Source organism: Vicia villosa, linkage group LG7 (genome assembly GCF_029867415.1).
Source record: "Vicia villosa cultivar HV-30 ecotype Madison, WI linkage group LG7, Vvil1.0, whole genome shotgun sequence".
In the NCBI taxonomy this organism is placed as follows: Eukaryota; Viridiplantae; Streptophyta; class Magnoliopsida; order Fabales; family Fabaceae; genus Vicia; species Vicia villosa.
The window spans coordinates 82,806,024-82,818,081 of NC_081186.1; the positions used below are offsets into that span (position 1 = coordinate 82,806,024).

At 33.1% G+C, this 12,058-nt stretch overlaps 2 protein-coding genes across 2 annotated transcripts; one reads left to right on the plus strand and one right to left on the minus strand.

Moving 5' to 3' along the window:
• The first annotated feature begins 5,494 nt into the window (after positions 1–5,494).
• On the plus strand, positions 5,495–9,651 carry LOC131620993 (glycosylinositol phosphorylceramide mannosyl transferase 1-like). The gene is made up of 5 exons (XM_058892193.1): positions 5,495–6,244; positions 7,750–8,146; positions 8,447–8,610; positions 8,725–8,795; positions 9,255–9,651. The coding sequence occupies exons 1-5, from the start codon at positions 6,033–6,035 to the stop codon at positions 9,413–9,415; spliced, it is 1,005 nt and encodes a 334-aa protein (XP_058748176.1). The 5' UTR covers positions 5,495–6,032; the 3' UTR covers positions 9,416–9,651.
• A 257-nt stretch (positions 9,652–9,908) lies between these two features.
• On the minus strand, positions 9,909–11,837 carry LOC131620992 (uncharacterized). Its single transcript, XM_058892192.1, has 2 exons — positions 10,429–11,837; positions 9,909–10,313 (listed from the first exon to the last, which is right to left on the minus strand). The coding sequence occupies exons 1-2, from the start codon at positions 11,451–11,453 to the stop codon at positions 10,058–10,060; spliced, it is 1,281 nt and encodes a 426-aa protein (XP_058748175.1). The 5' UTR covers positions 11,454–11,837; the 3' UTR covers positions 9,909–10,057.
• Positions 11,838–12,058: the final 221 nt, after the last annotated feature.

Sequence of the window (12,058 nt, forward strand, 5' to 3'; positions counted from 1 at the left end):
TAGTTTTGGTCCTTCCATTTTAAAAATCAAGATTTTGGTCTCTTTTTAATTTTTTTATCTAATGCATCTTTGGGTTCTTTAAATTAATTTTAGGTTTAACTTTCATCGATTATTTAATAAACATTTGTTTTAAGTTCCTCAAATCACGTTTCCTTAGCCACATTGGTCATTTCTGTTAAATTTTGTTAAAATTGGTTAAGTTGGACAGACGTGGCACTCTGGCTGGTATTAGTTTAAGTGACATGGAATTGGTTTTTATTGACTTGGAATGTGTCTTTCATTAAACATTAACTTAGAATAAAAAAAAGAATATGTTACCAAAAAAGGAATTAAAAGAAGAATATGACAAAAGGTTTTCTACAATAGAAGCTCAAACCCAAGCCCTAGTTCATATCATTCTCTCTTCCAAACACAAGCCCTAGTTCATCTCATTCTCTCTTCCAAACACAAGCCCTAGTTCATCTCATTCTCACTTCCAAACACAAGCCCTAGCTCTCTTGAGTTTCATTGTGTTTGACGAAGAGATGAAACCTAAAAATTAAAGAGCTGAAGAGAAACGAAGTGCATTTGCATTCGAAGTGAAGATTCCCATTATTCATCTTCCTCCCATTTAAAGACTTCATCGAATCAGTTTATCTTTAAAAAGTTTGAATACTCAACTCTAACTTGCTAAAAGTGTCAACTTTTTTTCAAGACTTCACTGCATTTGCAAGAAGCCCAGATAAAAGATCTTGTTTTGATTTCAAAATTTTAGTTTTTATGAGTTTTTCTTTAAATATAACAAATGTGTCTTGTTCTTTTTCGTGTTTTTTTCGTACTTTGTGTTTGGATCGAAATATATGACACATGTATTGATAACTTAGCAAATCCATATTTGAACACATGCCAAGTAATCAGTACATGTGTCTTGTCATTAAAAACTATATTCAAATTGGAAAGCAGTTTAAAATTTAAAAAAACTTTAAAAAAGGATCAACATTTTGATTTTTAAAATGGTGGGCCAAGTTTAGAAAAAGAGAAAGTAAGGGGACCAAATACAATTAAGCCAAATTTTTTAGAGTGGTATAAAGGTGCGATTTATATGATTTTTGAACTAGTTTCATGTAAATGCTAATTTTGTTAAATGGTGTATTGCACCATTATAATTTTGATTGTCAAAGTGGACGCTCAATAAAATTTATATAATGTAGATCAATCTCTCTTATGGGGTGTATGTATACAGTGTTGTTCAAGATTTTAGCAAATCAATTAAAATTGGTTATTGACAGATTCATTTAAGTGAATCTCTATTATTTTGTGAAGGGAAGATAGACTTTAAATGGAATTTTCATTGCAAATGAAATGGTTGACAAGACCAAGAAATTGAAAAAAAGTTGATTTTAATCAAGATAGATGTTTAAAAAGCATATAATCTAGGTGAATAAGAATATTTGAAGGCTGTCATAACTAAAATAAATTTCTTAGAAAAATGGAGGAGACAAGACAAGTTATGGAATGTGTGAGTTTAGCCATTGAACTTATTTTATCTTATGAAAGAATGACAGATGAGTTCAAATTCGAGAAAGGTTAGATACAAGGCAATCCACAACCACCTTTCTTATTTTTTTTATAGCCACAAGAGGTCTTGGTTATATGATGTGATGTTTTATTAGAATTGATATATTTTTAAAGTTTTTTAGTTAGTAATGATTCAAAGATTAGAAAATTACATTTGAAATTTGCAGACAATTTTATTTTGGAAGGATAAAGTGGAAAATTATAAGAGCTATTAAGACTATTGAGTTGTTTCTTGGAAGAAAACGTGTCAACCGTTCTCGAAGAGAGGTTTGGGGGCTTAGATCGATTATTTGGTTAAATGAAGTCGCGAATATGAAGCTGTTCTTTGAGTTATGCAACAACAATGAGGATTGAGCTAAGCTTTTGAGAAATAGGGTTACTAAATCTTACGATTTTATCTGATACCACATCTTTTCTTCCATCTGGACCGACATCAAGGCAAATATCAACATTGTTGATAGTAATGCTTGCTGAAGTTTGGGATCGGGCACTAAAATTCGTTTTTAGACCGACTCATGGAACGGTAACCCCTTTATCAATGATATTTCTTTGGAGGTGCTGTTGCTTAAAGGTATTAACCCTCACGTCATGTTATCGGACCTTTCTTCTAAGGGGCTTTGGATTATTCTTCGGAATGGTTTATTTGGTTCCCATTTTTGACTTTGCATATGGATAACATTTCGGCTCCTTCTATTGAGATCGACGACACAATGGGCTGAAATCATTCTGTCACGGGTCAGTTAGAGCTGAATGATGCTTATAAGTTTGTAGTCAAACCTGCCATGGAATTCCCTTGGAGTAAATCTATCTGGCATATTAATATTCCCCCTAGTAGATCTATTCTGGTTTGGAGAATGTTGCAACAAAATTCCCACAGATGGTTTTATCATGCAGAAAGGTATATCTTTGGCTTCCCATTACCCGATATGTCATGTTAACTCCGAATCCTTTTAGCATTTTCTTTTTGAATGTAGCTTCTCCAACAACCTTTGGTCTAGGATTATGCAAAAATTAAAGCTTAGTTCCCTCCCTTTATCGATTGTTGAATGGCTGGAACGAAGCTTCAACATTAACTCGCCGTAAGTTGCTTTGATCCACTGTGCCGTTGTTGTAAACTCACTGTATATTCTCTGGCAGATTCAGAACTCAACAAAGCACGACAACCGCAAGCCTTCTCTCAGCTTTTCTATTGATTGGATTATGCGGCAAGTTCAAATATCTGGAAACTCAACTCGCAAAGCTTTGTATATTGACATGCATGAGTTCTCTTTCATAAAAGATTTCAAGGTTAACATCATCCCTCCTAAAGCTCCCTCTATTAAAGAAGTCATTTGGAGCCCTCAATCTTCTGGTTGGCTTAAATGCAACTGTGACGATTCTTTTCTTCCCGACATTGCCAAGGCGGGTGGTGGGGGCCTTTTATGCAATCACAGGGGGATTTCATTCTTGCCTTTACTGAACCTACTCGGTACATCTCTTCAATTCATGCTGAATTTGGACCGGTAATCCGTGCTATGGAGATTGCCATTGATAAAGGTTGGAATAAGCTTTGGGTGGAAACCGATTCTAGCATGGTTGTCAAAGCTTTCTCCAACCATAATCTTGTTCCTTTTGTTTATAGGATTCGTTGGCGCTTTTGCGTTCTTCACTTTAATTTCTCGCATCTAATTTTCACTCACATCTATAGAGAAGGTAATTCTTGAGCCGACTTTTTGGCAAATTTTGCGCTCGGCATTGGTTCTACCGCCGTTTTTGATTCCACCCCGTTGGAGATTCAGAATAATTTTGTAAAGAATAGGTTAGGCATACATTTCTTTAGGTTCTCGTAATCTTGGGGGCTAACTTGTTCCCCTTTTTGTATCATTTTCTTTTTACTATCTTATTAAAAAAAATTGACATCCGGTTGAAAGTAAACTTTCATACAAGTTGTTCATGGGCATAAGTGGGGGTAGCTCTTAGAGTGTGTTTGGATGGAAGATTTTAATGAGGGAAAGTAATATTTTGAGAAAATTTAAAATAACTTGATCAAAATCTATTGTTTGGATAAAAAATATAGAGAATTGTTAAAATGATATAAATTATGATGTATTTTATTCAAGTCAAATTAAAGAAATTTCAAATGGCACCAAAAAGTAAAGAATTTGAAATTGCTACATAATTTGAATGTTAAACTGTTTATCATTAATTTTTTCAATTTTTCAAGATGACCCTTATATTTTATGAAAATAACAAATTTTACCGGATTTTTATGATTCTACACTTTTTCTAGGCTCCTATTCACCTTTTTTTGTCTTCTTATTTTGATCTAAACTGAGTGTAGTGATTCTATCTTTGTGTGAAGATTTTGGTTTGTCTGAGATCGGGTTTTATGTTATGCAATTTTCTGCACACTTTAATGTCTTAACATATTAATTGTTGTAATAGATTTGTTAAAATTTTGTTTGGTATTCAAATACGTAATGATTTATACTCTTACATATGTAATGTTCTATATTTTTAGAAATCACAACTTTTCCATTCATAGTACCATATATGAAAATTTCTCCCTTATGTTTCAGGTACATAATTGAAGTAGAGGTTGAGTACTTGAATAAAACCGACTTCTTTGTGTTATGAGTCTTAGAACATAAAAGATGTTGGTTGCATTGTTGGTAGATTTATAAGTTTGTACAAGAGTTAATAATGTTTATATAAGATAATATGATTTGAAACACAAGTTGACATCTAATTTTGCCTTTTTTCTATCATTGAAGGTAGGTGAAGATGGTTCTAATATCTATCTATCTATCACACATGAACAAATTATTAGATAAAGAATTAATTTTCGTGTTAAATACCAACGACACTTTAAACAATCGTCTGCCGTGAGGCTTACCGAAGACCTTGAAGTGATAAAAAAACTACATAGTTCCAACAAAGGTATCAATAAATTACTCCATTACAATATTTCAATTAACTTTTTTGACCATACATGTATTGCCATTGACAAACATCATTACTACGTCACAGACACTTCAACGAGACATGTCGTCTGACCACCATCATGTCAAGAAGACTTTTAATATAAGGAGTTGATTCCTTACTCGAACTATCGATTCTGATACCACTAATCAGTCATCATGAGGAGAAACATCTACATTGAATCAAAGACTCACATAAAAGTCAAAGAATCACCCAAGAAAGTGAGAGAGACACCGAGTATATAAATCCTCTCATTTATAAAGTGTTCAACCTTCCACTTTTTCCAACAATATGAGACTTATACAACTCACATTTATTTCTCAACAACATACTCATTTATTTTTTTACGATAACATATTCAATCAAGTTGAATGCTTTTCAAAACTGAAGTCTCATTTCAAGCAACACATCATCTAAGAGGTCAAATAAATAAAAAATACTTAGATGAAATTGGTGAACCAACTTTAATTTCCTAATTCTCTTTTTTGAACCCACTTTACAATGCTATTTATAAGGAATTTGATTGAAACAATTTAGTTTAATTTTCAATATTTAGATAAATAAGTTTAATTAATTCTCATTTTTGTTGACGATCGATGGATAATACATATATGAAATTGACACATAAATATAATAATAAAATCATATATCTCACGAGTTATTATAATCATAATATTTATTTTATTTTAATTAATAATTATCTAAAAAAATTTATTTTCAAATGTCAAATTTTATCTCTTCATCTCTTAATTTTTTTATATAATTATTTAATACAATTAAATTTACATAATTATTATTTATTTTACGATTAAATAATTTATCTTAAAATTATAAATGTATCATATCTTATTAAATAAATTTATTCGTGCACAAAATGTTACTAGTAATTATTATTAGTAATTATAATAAAAAAGAAAAGATAAAATGACAAACACAGCTCGTCTCAATCTATTCATTGAACTAGATCTTTCCTTTTCATTCAATTTGTTCCAAATAGAGAGATCTCTCTTTCCTACGCCACTCCAAATCACCAAACTTCACACACACATTTCCTCAATCCCTTTCACTTTCACTCCCCTTCCTTTCCTTCATTCCAAACACCCTATAAATCAAAACTCTAACACCATTAAATTCCCTTCATATAATAGTAGCGTGCAGAATATAGAAATGCGTAAACTCTCAATTCTCTGAAACAAAAACAAAAAAACACCATCGCCAAAGAAACCATCGCGTTTCTCAATTCTTGATCCGATCATCCAACGGCGATTAAACCATCCACGTGTCACCCAACACCTGAGTTTTTGTTTGTTGGAACCAAACGACAATCACTTTCGCACGTTAAAAATCTTAATCACAATCCTAATCGAACCTGTTTCTGCTTCGTCTTCGCCGAGCCTGATAAACCTCCGGTTCGAAATGAAGTCCGTTCTGGTTCGTCACTGAACCGAACCGGTTCGAGAAAAGTAAGATCACCGGGTTTTCGTTTTTATAGATTCTTAGTATTAACGGCGGTGATGAGAGGGAGCTGTTGGTTGAACCGTCGGATTGAGCAGAGGTTTCGGTTACTTGCGATCTCCACCGTTAAATCAGTGAAGATCAAGCTTCTGCTGTTTTTTTGCGTCGCGTTAACGCTTCTCGCATTTTCAACAACCGGTTCAACTTTCTTATTGTGGAACAATAATAATAATATTCAAACTCCTCCACTTCGTCGTTTCACTGATTCAAGGTTCGTTTTTCTTCCTTTTTTTATAATACTTATTGAAGCTTTTTTTTTTTTATTTTTTGGTAGTTTATGTTTTAGGGTAACATAATTGCACTAATGAAAAAAAATTAGTTTTGTTTTGGGTTTGATTATAGAAAAATTTTATTTTGTTTAAATGATATAAAGTTTTGTTTTTTTTAATGGAATTTCAATATAAAGTGTTTGGAATTAAGATTCTGTTTGGTTTTTATTGTTGTCTTTTTTTGTTTCTTTGGCAAATGAAAATTGATTAGAAAGGGATATTTGTATATAATAGGGTTTTATTTACAGGGTTGAATTGAAGTAGAATTAGGTTATTGGCTTGATTTGAAGATTAGTGTTAAGTTCATTTTGGAGAGAAAATTAGGGATATGATTAAATGATAGTTAATGTTTAGGATTTGGATTTGGAAAGGATGTATTGAGGTGAATAGAACTGTGATGTTTATAGATTGAAATCAGCTTTTGAGTTCTGAACTATGTAGCACCGACACTCTGAAAAAATGCGTGTCCGTGTCGGTATCAGACACATGTACTGACACTTGTAATTACATTTAATTTATTTATTTTTTCAAATTATTACTAGAGTTGTCGTGTCAGTGTCAGAGTTGTGTTTGGGGTGACCGTGGATGTCCGTGTTTCATAGGTTTTGAAGGAAGGAGCTACATGTTCTGTATGAGGTTTTGGTGCTGCATAATTTGGATATTGATATTGGGGGGAATGTTGCTTTTGTTCATATTTGTGTGTTGGAACCATTTCTTGGACTTTGAATCTTTTTTTGGTATTGTTTTTCCAGTGATTATCTAATTGTGTACTGGAATTTGGACCAGTAATTTAGTGTGTTTTGGTGAGCGTTTGCCTAATAAGTTTTAAATGAACTTGATTACTTACAATTGATTTGGTCAAATTTCAGTTTGAAATATCAAATTTGACTAAACTTTGAATATCAATATTGATTTGGTCATATTTCAGTATTGATTTGGTCAAATTTCAGTATGAACTTGATAGAGTATAGAGAAAATTTCAATTTTGATTTCAGAATATTCAAAATTGATTTGGTCATATTTCAGTATTGATTGGGTCAATTTTGAGATAAGGTCGTGTTTGAGAGAAGGTAATCAGTTTTCGCCCTATGAATCATGAATTCAAACAAGCACTTAATATTTTTGTAGCACCGACACCTCTGAAAAAAGACGTGCCCATGTCTGACACCGGCACCGACACTTTTGATTTTATTCAATTTATTCATTTTAGTAAATTATTACCGGTATCGACGTGTCGGTATCGATCCGGTGTCCGTGTCTGTGTCGCTTAATATTGCAAGAGTCATGTTGGTGAGCTTTCAAAGTCACCTTACCATGGAGTTGGAGAAAAGAGAAAACAGAACAAAATCTGGGGTTGACTTTTAGTTTCTGAATTTTATTATCAGAGCACTGAGAGTTTGTTGCTGTAATACCTGAGAACTAATTGTTGTTTATTCTTTGTTTGCAGGAAAGGATATTCTATTGTAATGAACACATGGAAGCGATATGATCTCTTAAAGCAGTCCATCAAACATTATTCATCCTGTCCTCGACTTGATTCAGTACATATTGTATGGAGTGAACTCGATCCTCCATCAGAAGGTCTTCTAAAATTTCTGCACCAAGCTGTAAAATCCAAGTCTAGAGACGGACAATATGTAAAGCTGAGGTTTGATGTCAACAAAGAAGACAGTTTGAACAACAGATTTAAAGAAATTACAGATTTGGAGACTGATGCTGTCTTTTCTGTTGACGATGATGTCATATTTCCTTGCTCTTCAGTGGAATTTGCATTTGATGTTTGGCAAAGTGCACCAGATGCAATGGTGGGGTTTGTACCTCGTGTACATTGGGTGGATTCATTGGTATGTTTTTTTTTCTTACTTGATGATTGTCTATTATCCTTGATAATTTGGTTGCTCAATATTTCTTTTATGCCACTGCTTTGTATATCACGTGTAATTTTGTTTCTAAAGCTGACCCTCATCGTAATCTGGGGACATAAGCTACTAGTCATGTTTGATGCATCTTTAAACCTGATGTGAACTTATGATTAATGTCTGTTAGGTTTGGTATAACTTTTTTCCCATGATTGGTTCAGAGAGATGAAAAATATCAAAAAAACTCGTAAGTCTAATCTTTTAAGTTATTCAATGTTCTTGCAGAATGGTGAAGACAACAAGTTTAGATATGGCGGATGGTGGTCTGTGTGGTGGACAGGTACATATAGCATGGTGCTCTCCAAGGCAGCATTCTTTCACAAAAAGTATCTCAGTCTCTACACGAATGAGATGCCATCATCGATTAGAGAATATGTAACAAAGAACAGGTTTTTATCTGAACTGAATACCCACCAACTACCTTTATTCTTATCAGATTTCAATCTTTCAAACTTTAGTTCCTATTATTTTGTTAATTCTCAATAATTCAATTGATTTACCAGGAATTGTGAAGATATTGCAATGTCTTTTCTTGTCGCAAATGCAACTGGTGCACCCCCTTTATGGGTTAAAGGTAATTTAACAATCTGTATCTTATTACATTTCCCTCAACTTCACTTCCTCAATGTATATGCGTGTTTTCCGTCGAAATATATTTAATGATAATGTTCTCCCATTAAGCTAACCTTCTTTCAGTGAATGCAAACCACGTCTTCGAAATCTTCTTATTGAATGCTAGAAGTATTTTGTAGTTTGTTCTGTTCATTTAGATGCTATTTTCCCCTTTTCTCCTTCTTGAATAAGCTGGTGTTAGTTATCTTGTTAGCATACAAAAATGCGATAACAGTAGCATAAGAAAGTAGTTGATTGTAAAGTTCCATGCTAATGCTTGTTTTAATATTGTCCATTGTGGTAATAAAAATCGAACATTACTCTAATTGATTTTAAACCATGTTGATATATGCCATTCATACAAAGATTATAGGTATGTATATGATGTTAATTAACTTTGTGGATTTTGTCTTTGTTACAGCCAAAATATATGAGATTGGATCGACAGGAATTAGTAGTTTGGGAGGTCATAGTATACGAAGATCAGAGTGTGTCAACATATTTACCGCCATGTTTGGGCGGATGCCCTTGGTATATACTTCAGTGAAGGCAGTTGATAGTCGCAATGTCTGGTTTTGGTGATTAGTGTTTTGGTGATTAGTAGATTGTTATTTTCTTTACATTTTTAGAAAAATTCCACTGTTGTCAATTAGTGTTGAGTAGCTAGCTGAGTTACCGCATTCATATGTTAGTCAATAGAGCTGTATGATATTGAATCTTTTTATACACAATTCTTGCTTTTTGGCCCTGTTTTAGCAAGTTCCTTAGGTTGATTTCTTGTAATATTGACGTGTAATGCAAGTCACCATTCTAGGTAAGGGTGTTTTTTGTCCCTTAGAATAAGATTTTGTAATGTAGAAGTATATTGAGGGATATTAAATTCTTAGAAATTGAATTTTATCTAGTGTGTTAACCTAATAGAATGATGTTTGAATTGAGGGTGAGTTTGACATAATCACAGTGTAGCACTGTGATTTCGACAAAAAAAACTGCACTTTCGTAATTTCGTTTGCACGAATGAACTGTTAATAATACTAAATGCAAATCAAAACAGAATCAGAATGTAGAACTAATGAACTATCAATGAGTAACATAGTGATTTGATCTCTAGTGAGATCAGTTAGAAAATATAATTGCACAATGATGTGTTTATTCATCCATTCAAATTTTAGACAGCTTTATAGCAGAACAATCATAAATAGATGGAGAAGAATATGAACAATATCATATTTGTAAGTTATCTAATTCTTCTATAGGAAAGCTAGTAGAATTGTCTTGTTGTCCACCAGTATTCCAAAGGAAACTAGCATACTTTGACAGATAATAAGTGTTGCCAGGATCTGATTCCAATGCTTGTAGATATCTCAATTCTGCTGCCCAATTATCCTTCCTTATCCACAACAAGAAATCGGCATATCTGCAATATGCTTCACCCTCTGGTGATTCAACTAGCACTGATTTTTTGTAGTATTCTTCAGCTCTGTGATCATATAGACAAGTTTAATCAGTGATAAATATAGTATGTAACTCTAAAACTGCAAACATCATTTAATGTTACTCAAACTGTATCAGAAAATTGGATTCTGAGAACTCACCCATCATTGTCATGAAGAACAAGGAAGAGGAACTGTGCATAGTTTGACAGAAGAAGTGAATTGTAAGGTGAAAGGACTATATGCTTTTTGTAATAAGCCTCAGTTTTCTCATATTCCTCATATTGATCCCCTTCAATCTCCACACATACTGGTGCCACAAACTTCATCATTGTTTCATGATCCAAACCCTCACCCCTCAATTCTCTTTGCATCTTTGAACCTTCCTCCAACATAGAATTCCATAACTTTTCTTCCTCTTCTGTCAACTCTTCCTTTACACACTCATCTTGAACCACAACACCATGTAGAACTTCACTCACATCCTTAACAATATTGTTGTTATGCATAGAAAACACAGAAAAGTTACTTAGGAAAACCATAACATCAACCATGAGAGACGGCGTCTCGCTGAAAACCTGTTGAAACAACCACACAAAAGAATCATCCATTTCTCTATTTAGCTTAACCATAACACTTTTCAAATCTTCACCACAAAGTGATTCCCTTGTTTGCAAAGCATGATTCTGAAGCTCATGAAGAATAAACAACAAAGATCCAAAACTCTTCTTAACAGAACAGTTATTCAATTCACTTGATCCATCTCCAAAGCCTTGTTCCAATTGAAGCTTCTTTTTAATCATCCTAATAGACAAAGGGATTCCAACACTTTTCACTCTCCTTTCAAAACTCAGTCTCAAAATCTCTTCTCTCTCTGGCCAGCTAGGTGGCTCAGGCTGAATACCAAGCAAAGAAGGTTCCAGAATTTCTCTTCCATTTTCATCTTTGTGAAGATGAAAATCATTAAAAAGAGCTGAACAAGAACAACCACGATTTACTCTTTTACCCTTCAAGTTCCTTGACCTAGACAACAAGGAACAAGAAAAACCATTGACTTTGTTCCTCTCAGGAACATGTTTCTGTGTATGACAAGAAACCGAACGTGGTGATTTCCATGAATCAGAGGGAAGAGAATAAAGGGTTCTCAGTTTCCAACATTCAAGATTGGGAGAAACACTTGTACTCATGTTTGGTTACAGAATTCTTAAAGAAATCAAAGAAAAAACAATGATCAATTTTATATTAACAAAACCCTATCACCCAAGAAAGCATTTTTCATCAAATTTCTATCGAAATTAATCAAAACCGTGGGAAATCCGTGTTTATAACAGAGAAAATTCAAAAGGGTACCACAAAAAGTTTGTCTTTTCTCTAACAAAAGTTCAATAGATGACAACAATTTTTGATAAATTGAGAAATACAAACAAAATGGGTTAAGAAAAAAATCGATCTTTTTATGGTAAAAACTATGTAAAAATCTAAAATCTCAAATGGGTTCACAAGAATTCAACACCAAAAAAACCGTACAAGGTTTTGTTGAGCTGAAAAAGTGGAGTGGATAACACGTGGGGTCTAACAAACGTGGCAATGAGATAAAGTGTCTTAGATATTTATTTTGGAAAAAGTACTTTTATTTGTTTGTGAATTTGTGATTTTTTAATGGATTTTTTTGGTAAGATATTTGATTGGTAAGTTTGTGGATGATGAAGATATCTTTTGAGAAAGGATTGTGTGCACTTTTTGGGTTTGAATGAATGGTTCGTTTGTGATCCTAGTGGCATGCATTAATATC

Coding starts and splice junctions, on each gene's coding strand:
- LOC131620992 (XM_058892192.1), bottom strand. CDS start 11,453: ATGAGTACAAGTGTTTCTCCCAATCTTGAATGTTGGAAACTGAGAACC. Junction 10,314..10,428: donor GTTCTTCATGACAATGATGG/GTGAGTTCTCAG, acceptor ATATGATCACAG/AGCTGAAGAATACTACAAAA.
- LOC131620993 (XM_058892193.1), top strand. CDS start 6,033: ATGAGAGGGAGCTGTTGGTTGAACCGTCGGATTGAGCAGAGGTTTCGG. Junction 6,245..7,749: donor CGTCGTTTCACTGATTCAAG/GTTCGTTTTTCT, acceptor CTTTGTTTGCAG/GAAAGGATATTCTATTGTAA. Junction 8,796..9,254: donor ACCCCCTTTATGGGTTAAAG/GTAATTTAACAA, acceptor TCTTTGTTACAG/CCAAAATATATGAGATTGGA.